The following is an 11558-nucleotide window of genomic DNA, read 5'->3' on the forward strand; positions in this document are numbered from 1 at the left end:
AGTAGTTCTCAAAACAGCTTAAAACTAGTGATTTAAAAGAAAGAAATAAAATATTTTTATTTTGTTACAAGTATCCAACAAATTACAACGCATTCAAAGTTTAAAAGTAGCGTTGTCTTATAAAATTGTCAATAAATGCACAATCACAAATTACGCGGATGAATTTGATTTTAATCAATGGAAATGCTATTTGATTACCGAATACTACACAAATAAATCTGACTGCCGAGTAGTGTAATATATAGATTCTACATGTCGGACTGTTTCGGCGAGAAGATTTTCGCTAAATTATTTACTTCAATTTTTAACAACAGGTTTATCCTGAACAAAATACCTCGAAATTAGTAAGGCTTACAAACCCGGAATGCAATGGAAGTTCTAATTTTAGAATGACTAGATTTTACTCAGGCATCATTTATATTTATTCTCCGTGGTGCAGGGGTAACGCGCTCGTCTGGTGCGTGAGAGGCTGGAGTTCAAATCCCAGTGGAGGCAATTTTTTTTTTTAATCTTTTTTAAGTGTCTTTGTTAAGGGAGTAGCCATGATATGCAAGGATAAAGTGTGGCTGTCATAAAAAATGAACATAAATGATTTTTTGGTGCTACTCTACTGTAGTTATGCAAGATGAATTATGTAGTATATAAAAATAAACTTATACAGGAAAATACATACAGATATACAGTACGATTTAGATTGCAAAGATCAGAAAATACCACAGAGCTTGCAGCCCTTTGATTTTATTCTTAAGTTGTTGTTTCTTGTCCTTGTATCATATAATGTGGTGTTTTCAATTCAGATATTGCCGAAGCGAGCTTATATATTATCCAAATGATTAAATATATTTAAAAAAGAACGATATAAGACAGTCATGACTTTCCATGTTAAACAGTTCTTTTACTTGGGAGTTTTTGAAGATACTTTCAATATTAATTCACTCTTGGTCAATGTATAACTTGATTATTCACCTCTGTAAAGCTAACAACTTGAATACATATACATGTTACCTCAAATCAGTTTCTCTTGCAACAATACAGTGTCTTATTTATGGATTCCTTTATTTAGACAATAATAATAATAATAGTTATAATAATAATATTATTATTATTATTATATGATGATGATGATGATAACGTTTTAGTATTTTCAAAGTTCAGACCTGCTTATTTCTTTCCTGTAGATGTGATGACGGCCTTCTTCTTCCTGATTTCCCGAGGAAGCTATTTTTAGCCATAGATCATATGTAAAGATATTATAAAGAAGAAGAAGTTAAAAATATTGTTGATTTTGGTAGAAAAACAGTGTTTGAAGTAATTTTTAACAAATACACTTGAAGTAATAGTCAAATTTTTATGGGCAATATTCAAAGCACAAATCCTTGTTTTTGTTATATTTTTTTTTTCACTCCTAAAAATAGCTCCACAAATATGAAAATACTTTCTATTGGCCTTCAGTAACCCCTGTAGTTTGATGTATAATGACAGAATATGCACGTGTACGCCGTGTGCACTCGAGCAGCATCGACCTGTGACGATCTGATATTGTCCATATTATACATATGAATGTATATTTATATTTATTTTTTAATTAGATAGTAGGTTTCTAAGGTCATAAATGTCACGTGGTACTATCAGGATAATATAACATCGTAAGTATGTTTATAGAATGTGTGACGAGGTTTTTGACGAGTACATTAAAGGGACTTCACTGAGGTTTACTGACATGATGGGACTAAAAATATTTTTTCCAGATAAATGTACCATTTGAAGTAGGTTTAGACCACTAATCTATGTGCAAAATTTAAGATCATTAGCGCACTTCGTTTTTCCATAATAATTATTCAAATTGTAAAAAAATGACACAAAATGAAAGACGTTTAAACGCTTTTCTCAAATTGGGCTAAGAAAAGCATAAAAATACTATTTTAAATTTGTTTCAAAGTATATTTCTAAACTATATTTGCATATATTTCTGTTTAAAGTGCCCCGGCTCATGTATGTAAGAAATTCAAATGTTATGTTTTAGCCTTTTAAACTTCAGCGGAGTCCCTTTAATCATAGAGCGTTTATGGCCGATCAGTCCACATCAGTCCACATTCTTGGACTCTCTTTAGTTACAGCGGAATAGGATCCGTCGAGGTATTTCGAATTCTTACAGTATTGAAGATTCGCTGTCTTACTTTGTATTTTCACATGACTTTGTTTCGTAGCTGGTCTTGCTGGCACTTATTCGAGTATTTTATTGAATAATGTCCGATGGAACATCCGACGCCTTCCTCAAACAGGATCCATGCTGTTCGCTATCAGTTTCTCTACTTGTAATAGGGTTTGTATGTGAACAGCATAGATCCTGATCAGACTGCGCGGACACGCAGGCTGGTCTAGACCCATGCTGGTCGCAAACGCACTATGTTGGTTTTGACATGGCGCGGCTCATATATAGAAAACCTCTTGTCAATATATAACAACATGTATACACAGAGTCAATGCAATACTAATAATAACTAGTATTTACTATAAACCTAAACATATTTTTTTTACAATTAATACAAGTATCACGCAAACAAATATAACCGACAGAAAGAATTTCTGTATCACCGCCGAGCGTAATACAGAGTCTTACCAATAACTTTATAGTAGAATATATGTTTTAAATTCTACAATGTATATAATGAACTTATACTTTAATTGGCTCTCGTGTATTTTATTAAAGCGGATCACACCCTGGGCCGCTCCCGTCGTGAGATCGTAACATCGTAAAATTCACTCGTTCCGTCGTGAGTTTCTCTAAAATAATCCTTTCGCCTGACCCGTATTGATTCACACGCTACAAACATTATCCTTTAAGCAGCATACCTCCAGATTCATGTTAATTATCATGAAAATTTTGAAAATGTATTTAAAAAAGAAAGTTATTTTCACATTGCAAACCGCTTCCGCTGAGAAAAATGGTAACGAGCATAAAAGAAAACACATTTGGCATAATATAGTATTTATTTGTCAGTTAAATGCATCATTTCATCATTTAATATTTAATTATGAAGAAGATCAACATAAACTGTTTGTTTTAATGGGGGGGGGGAGTTGAGGGGGATTTTCGAAAACAATGATGAAATAACTATGTTCATAAATAATACTGAAACACACATATTAATAAACAATTATGAAATAAATTTGTTCATTAACAATACTGAAATACACATGTTCATAAACAGTATAAAAGTTAAACTGTACATATTTTGATAACAAATGGTCCGTACATAGTGAAAATCGTCATCATCCTTTTGTTTTATGTGTGCAGATAATCGTTGTAACTTCGTGACTTCTCGGCACACTTCGCTATTTTCCGTCTCTTATGAAGAACATGAGCATCACTTTGACCAACAGCCATATAATCTGATTAAATTACCATCGCATTAACATTAAAAGACAAGAGAAGTGTTTAAGAATTTGGAAGAATGAAATCTGTTCACATTCAAAAGCAAAACCGTGTTTCATCATAATATATTTATACACTTGTTAATGACGCTTGGAGACACAAGTCACCATCAATCATTCAGTGAAGTCTAGTCCACCTCCAAATAAAGAACTTGAATTGTCGGATATTGTCAATTGTTGTTGAAACAGTTTTATTATTGTTGTTTCATTTGCAAAGACATGCTAGAATTTGTCGCGGTCGTGTAAATGTTCGTCTGCTGTGAAGAACTAGTTTGTTGTCAATCATTACGATATCGTCTTTTTTCCATGTAAAATATATTGCGAGGGACTCAAACACATTTTCCAGCGTTTCCATGGCGCCTTCATGCATCAACTTTCCATCCGGATATGTGACCGCTTTCTTCCTATCATTTCTAACATCACCCCAACCCAGATATGCTGCGATAATTGAATTAAACCATGTTTTCTTTCCTGTGCGACTTTCGGTGCGTATTGCAGGAAGTGTTGCTGTGCGCGTGCGTAAACAGTTTTTCGGGAGCCACTCAAAAGAAGTACCTTGTTCAGCGCATTTTGTCTCTACCTCTTTCCGGTCCGTTGTCTGGTATGTCGAACGCCAACCACGACCAATAGGGGAAGCAGGATCGTCCTCATCAGGCATTACACGGTTGTAAACAACGCCCTTTTCTTCTAGCTCTTCAACGAACCCTTTGTTCTTTTGCAACATTGCTTTATACACCTCATTCGACAACACTAATGGTGTCTGACCGCCCTCTGGCGGAGGAACATCACAATAAAAGAAAAGCGTAGAAGGGAATGTTGGTACCTGGGCCATTTCATGATGGAATGGAATGAGCTGGTCAGGTGGGGCTTCATTTGCTGTAAAAACGTTACCAATGATAACACGCCGTGGCGCTGCGCCGCCAACATACGGGAACGCTTCATAGTCAAAGCTCTTCACGAAGGAGTCAAACTTTTCAGCAGAATGAACCGGAAATCCTCGGAATAAGATAGCGCCATGCTCTAAAAGAAGACATTTTATCTGATCCTTGTTCTTTTTCAGCCATGATACAGTATCGTCTGCTGATTTAAAATTCGACTCTTTTGGAGTAAGTATAAGCGGAAATGGAAGGCCGTTGAATATCTTCTGCTCCGGTGATGGTAGTGTTAAGGTCTGAACTTTGCTGTCGTCTGCAAGTGTAGTCAAATGTCCCTAAAACATGATAAGATATAACAAATATATTTAATAATATGAATCAGGCAAGCCTATGAACAGGTATGTCAGATAAAAAAATATTTCATTTTGTGAGCTAGTTTGCAAAGTTTCAAAGTCATATGTCAATGGTCTTTAAAAATGTTTGAGCTGGTACACAATTTTTAACATTAGTGGTAACGCCGACACCGACGCCCCGGTGACTAGGAGAGCTCTTCTTATTCTTATCGAGTAGTGGAGCTTAAAAGTACAAGAGACCGAAATTTAAAATATAAATAACACATGGGTTTGTGGGTAACAGTAAAAATATCATACTGAGGAAAATACTAGTACTGTTACCCCAGGCGTTGTCCGTTTAAAAGCATTGCCGAAATGCCGGGGACATTTTGTTAACTTGATAGTGTGAGCAGGTTCGAGGCTGAAATTACGTTTCACTTTCGGCAAAATCAACATAGTAAACATTAAACAGGTGTTCGCATTTTATTCTGTGAAATATCTCGGGTATCAGATAAATTTTAGGGAATAATAATAAATATTACAATAGCAATATTATGCTAGATTAACAATGGAAAACTTACCGGCATTTTTATATTCTAAAGATGGATTCCTGCGGTTCACGAGAGAGGGAGTGTGAACGAGACATGAGCTTATATAGGCAACAAGCAATCCTTGAACCGATCTTGTTCTATTTGATGGTGAATGAATGTATACTTCTGACCAAAATGTTGCACATTTATTAATTTCGTGTGCAAAATGGCTTTAACGTATAGAGTGGACAATTTACTGGGCATGTTGATAGACCACAATCCCCATGTATGTTCCTGCCCAACCCTACCTCCTCCAAGAAGAGTAAATTGTAACGTTCATTCGGAACACCTCGTCCTGAAACGCTATATACTAAAAGGTTTTGCCAAACATTATGAGCAAAAGAGTCAAGTCAAGACTCGTGGCTCCACTGAAAATTTTACAGTGAAATGTGAAACCACTGAAAGCTTGACAGTGACACCACGGAAATGTCGAAAGTGACATTTGGCAACATTAAACGGTTGACAGTGACCTGTGATACGACTGAAGGGTTGACAGTGAACTGCAGAGCCATTGTTATATCCACTTGATGGTGGTCATACATGTTACATGGAACGTCGGTGGTTCTACTCATAAATAATGCACGGAAGGGCACCTGAGCTCTTCCTCCACCATTAAAGCTGGAACGTCGCGATATGACCTATACTGTGTCGATGTGACGTAAAACCCAAAACAAACAAACAAACATATTACATGTCACACCACTGAACGGTTGTCAGTGACCTGTGACACCACTGAACGGTTGTCAGTGACCTGTGACACCACTGAACGGTTTTCAGTGACCTGTGACATCACGAAAAGGTTGACAATAAACTGCAGCGCCATTGAAATTTGATAGCACTGGATGGTTGATAGTGATATGTGATACCTGTGAAATGTGGACCTTGACCAGTGACACCTCTGAAATGTGGACCGTGACCTTTGACCCCACTGTAGAGTTGATGAAAGTGACTCTTGGCACCATTGAAAAGTTTGTGGTGAATTGTGAAACCACTGAATGGTTGATGTGAATTGTGACATCACTGAATGGTTGATGGTGAATTGTGACACCACTGAATGGTTGATGTGAATTGTGACACCACTGAATGGTTGATGGTGAATTGCGACACCACTGAATGGTTGATGGTGAATTGTGACACCACTGAATGGTTGATGGTGAATTGTGACACCACTGAATGGTTGATGGTGAACTGTGACACCACTGAACGGTTAATGGTGAATTGTGACACCACTGAACGGTTGATGATGACTTGTGACACCACTGAATGGTTGATGTGAATTGTGACATCACTGAATGGTTGATGGTGAATTGTGACACCACTGAATGGTTGATGATGAATTGTTACACCACTGAATGGTTGATGGTGAATTGTGACACCATTGAAAAGTTTGTGGTGAATTGTAAAACCACTGAATGGTTAATGGTGACTTGTGACATCACTGAATGGTTGATGGTGAATTGTGACACCACTATAAGTTTGACAATTCGTTTCTGCAGACTGTTATCTACCACAATTGTCATAAGAAAGTCATGTCAAACACTTTCCCTTGAAGATTCTGTACACTGATTCTGTGAATATATAAGACATCGAGTACATCCACTATAATTACATGTATACTGCCTTGGAATACGTGGACGTTTGAAGAACGTTTGACTTGTAAAACGTGATAAGAGACAATTTTCTCGCTTGTTAGGACTTATAGTCATAATATACCTCGCCAAGTTATTACGATGATGTGAAAAAAGATCACGTGCCTTCATACACGTGTTTATTTAGTTGTTTATAGAGATTACATAACTGGTTTCGCACAGGACATTTCTCTGGAAAAGACGGGAAAAAACGGAAACAACCGGGCAATGCAGAAACGTTCTCTAATATTCATATGTCCATTCAAACAAAGAGATGGTGTGTGGAGTGCGTGTGTTAAACAGACAATATGAGAACTATCCAAGGTCAGTTTCCGACAATAGGGGGGAAATGGTCCCCGACTAGAAATGGAAAAAATAAAACAGCATTTAAGAGGGATGAGAACAAACCAGATTATAGATACATAAGACATTTAAATTTTTTATGTGGATAATCAGGTAACATTTCAATTCTTTAAAAAAAAGTAAGTCAAAATCATTATTTTTGAGAAGTTAAACGTGTGATTGAAAATGAGGCTGTTTTGGAATGGGGCCTTATATCGACCACTGCCTGTGCAAATATGCCTGAATACACAACAAAAACGAATATGTTCGTAGTAGACGTTATTTCAATACAAATGCGCAAAAAGAGAGTTTTATTTCGTATGAAGTATAGTGTGTAGTTGACTACAGTTGTAGTAAACAAGACAATTATCTTATCAATGATGATACTCTCCTCCTTTCCCTCTCCTCCAACTTTATTGAATCAACAAAATATGTTTAATTGATAAAGAATAAGGAGACAGTCAACAACGATATTACTGAAAATAGAATCTACTTATCCTTTACCCCTCCTTGTACGTTGATAAACACGAATCACGAGTGAAAATGAACCGATTTAACGACGAGGTTTATAGAAACCCTGCAACCGAGATTCTCTGCATATTATGGAAGGGGAATCGTTTAGTATTTCATTGAAAGTATTTTTCGATTTAAGGAAACAATTAAAGCAGCATGCCTCCAGGTTCGGAGTTAATTTAAAAAATGTATCAAAAAAGTAAAATATTGTCAAGTGAACAAAGAAAGTACTTAACCCATTACAAACGGCACTTAAAATCTACGAAAATTGTTAAACATAGGTCAAAATATGCAAATACATGTATAGCCCTTACTGTGTTAGAAACGCAGTAGAAATGTGGTATTAAATTCTGTAAAATCAGTCATTAATGGCAAATAACAGATAAATTAGTTCGTAAATTACTTTTCTTAAAATCATAGTATATTTTTATCAAGGTTGATTTTATTGAAATATTTTGACTCATCTGGAGGCATGCAGCTTTAACATCGTTTTTCACTTTTTGGAGATTTCTTTCGGCGTATGAACTGCCAACAGAATTTCATAAGCTTTACGTTTGTCTTATCTAAAAATATTCATTATTCATTTCACTGTTCTTCATAAAACAGCGACGCTCTCATGGAGGGAAACAGGTATTTAATTTCTGTCCTGCATGACACAGTGACGCTCACGTTGAAGATTCAGTCCTGCATGAAACAGTGACGGGAAACAGGTATTTATTTCAGTCCTGCATGAAACAGTGACGGGAAACAGGTATTTATTTCAGTCCTGCATGAAACAGTGACGCTCTCACGAAGGGAAACAGGTATTTTTTCAGTCCTGCATGAAACAGTGACGCTCTCGCGGAGGGAAACAGGTAATTATTTCAGTCCTGCATAAAACAGTGACGCTCAAGTTGAAGATTCAGTCCTGCATGAAACAGTGACGGGAAACATGTATTTATTTCAGTCCTGCATGAAACAGTGACGGGAAACTGGTATTTATTTCAGTCCTACATGAAACAGTGACGGGAAACAGGTATTTATTTCAGTCCTACATGAAACAGTGACGAGAAACAGGTATTTATTTCAGTCATGCATAAAACAGTGACGCTCTCACGGATGTAAACTGTTATTTAATTCAGTCCTGCATGAAACAGTGACGCTCTCACGGATGTAAACGGGTATTTACTTCAGTCCGGCATGAAACAGTGACGCTCACGTTGAAGGAAAAAATGGTTTTATTTTTGGCATGCATAAAACAGTGACGTCGTCACGGAGTGAATTTGAACAGGTACCGGGTATTTATTCATGACATGCTTAAAATAGCGCTCAACAGACTACCCTAAACAGTCGAGCTTTCGCGGTGGAATAAACTTATGGGTCAGACCTTATCCCACGGCTTGAACAACCCCTGTAAAACTTATAACATTTTAACACAAATGGGGCATCTGTTTTAATCATTAACCTTGTTTTTAAACATGTGAGACTTATGGTAAATGAGATTTTTTTTTATTCTTAACCGGGGTAAAAGTGTCTGTACATGAGGAATACGGGAATTTATTTCTACCTAGCTAGTAGCGTGATGATTAAGGTACCGGTATTTATTTCTGTCCTGCATAAAATAGATCCTGACCTGGGGTGGGGGATACAGTTTGTTATTTCTTTATCAACTTGACGAGGTGTATTTTAATCATGTGTACTTTCGTTATCCTTTAAAACAATCTGTTCAATTATACGGTCGGAAAAATAGTTCAAGGATGCGTACATGTGAAACAATTGGTAACACTTGACTTTTTTCCGCCAGTTTAACAATTAACGGATATTACCGAAGTTTTACGGACACGGGACTTGAGCCATTTTACTAATTGTTACTTCATATTGCCTTTTTTTTGGTGTGCACTTACCTTGATTTGAATTTGGAACAGTCCATTATTTGGTATGCGCTTATCTTGCTTTGAATTTGGAACAGTTCATATTTGTGCAGTTTTGAATTTGGAACAGTTCATATTTGTGCAGTTTTGAATTTGGAACAGTTCATATTTGTGCAGTTTTGAATTTGGAACAGTCCATATTTGTGTAGTTTTGAATTTGGAACAGTCCATATTTGTGTAGTTTTTAATTTGGAACAGTCCATATTTGTGCAGTTTTGAATTTGGAACAGTTCATATTTGTGCTATATACTTACCTTGTTTTTGAATTTGGAACCGTCTTTATGTGTGCTATATAATACCTTGCTTGGTCTTTGGTTGCAAATGCAAGTTACTAGATGGTTAATAATAATATACAAGTTATATGTTGTAAAGCAGGTTCAAATCATATCATACAGGTGGACACCTCTAAAACACGCCAGGTGGACACCTAAAACACACTAAAATTCCAGTTATTAGGTCAATTATACAACAGTATATGATATCACTATACAGTCATGTATGTTTCTGTTATGTTGGCATTTAAGTCACACCACTGCTACATGACCCTTTGTACATTATTTCAGGAAGCACAGCAAAAAGTCGAACAGAACCACGTGCACTGATTACAATGTCATAAAGCTACACGGCTCAAATAAAGACTAAACAAAATATTATAAAATACAAAATTTAATTTCTACACAATTTTTGTACCATAAAACAAATATTATTCGTCTGTGTGTAACAACATCTCTAGGGCACAAAATAAAAAAAAAGCCAATTAAAAAAATTTTTAATAAAAATTTTTTTTTTTTTTTTTTTTTTTTTTTTTTTTTTTTTTTTTTTTTTTTTTTTTTTTTTTTTTTTTTTTTTTTTTTTTTTTTTTTTTTTTTTTTTTTTTTTTTTTTTTTAAAAAAAAAAAAAAAAAAAAAAAAAAAAAAAAAAAAAAAAAAAAAAAAAAAAAAAAAAAAAAAAAAAAAAAAAAAAAAAAAAAAAAAAAAAAAAACTAGTTACAAATAGAATTTCAAAAACTACCCTTTTTAATCTTAACAATACTATTAAAAGTAAAAAGTTCAGCTTTATAAATCAAATTATAGTACGTCTAATAAACTAATATAAATCATTGGACAAATTAAGTCATAAGAGTACCATTAGTCACAAATTAATTATTTCACTTTAGTACGGGTGCCTCAAACTGTCACCTTATATGACTTAATCATACTTGTAGAAGCATTTCTAAACTGTTAACCTGCTGGTAATAAAAATGATAAGAATTTGCCACGAGTATAGGGCCCGGCCAGCCTGTACTTCTGTGAGGTCTTACAATACTCTATATTACATTCTGGTATTTGGAAATTGATACTGAAATCTCTTTCAACTCTAAATAGACTGTTTTCAAAGTTTAAAACAATGCAAATTCATAATAAAATTATGCAGCTTAAGAGTTAATACTACACTTAGTAAACGTGTCCCTTCTTAATTATTGCACTTTATTAAACTTAATAAATGTGTTCCTTCTTTAAATTATTACACTTAATAAATGTGTCCCTTCTTTAAATTATTACACTTAATAAATGTGTCCCTTCTTTAAATTATTACACTTAATAAATGTGTCCCTTCTTTAAATTATTACACTTAATAAATGTGTCCCTTATCTTAATTACTAATGTGTAAGTGGGTCAAATATCAGGTGACTTGGTGATCCTGTCATAGTATCAAGTGACTCGGCGATCAAGGCCCTGCCCAAATATCAGGTCACTGGTCAACCCAAGTTAAAAATCAGCATGTCTGTAATCTGGGTCAAATATATCAGAAATATTTTTGTTATCAAGATGATTCCTGACCCAAGTAAAACCAAGCTCTATTATGTGTTTTAAGACTGCTAAAATATAGTAGTGCAAACCCACAGTAGAACTTCAGATTTCATGAAACATTTGTAATACATATGACAGTTAAA

At 35.0% G+C, this 11558-nt stretch overlaps 1 protein-coding gene across 1 annotated transcript; it reads right to left on the reverse strand.

Annotated features, from left to right (window-relative positions):
- Positions 1-2972: 2972 nt before the first annotated feature.
- LOC132741994 (uncharacterized) lies at positions 2973-5369 on the reverse strand. The gene is made up of 2 exons (XM_060730268.1): positions 5224-5369; positions 2973-4645 (listed from the first exon to the last, which is right to left on the reverse strand). Exons 1-2 carry the CDS (start codon positions 5227-5229, stop codon positions 3641-3643), a joined length of 1011 nt encoding a protein of 336 aa, XP_060586251.1. The 5' UTR covers positions 5230-5369; the 3' UTR covers positions 2973-3640.
- Positions 5370-11558: the final 6189 nt, after the last annotated feature.

The sequence above is a fragment of the Ruditapes philippinarum genome, unplaced genomic scaffold (genome assembly GCF_026571515.1).
Source record: "Ruditapes philippinarum isolate M1 unplaced genomic scaffold, ASM2657151v2 ctg1205_1_1_1_1, whole genome shotgun sequence".
In the NCBI taxonomy this organism is placed as follows: domain Eukaryota; kingdom Metazoa; phylum Mollusca; class Bivalvia; order Venerida; family Veneridae; genus Ruditapes; species Ruditapes philippinarum.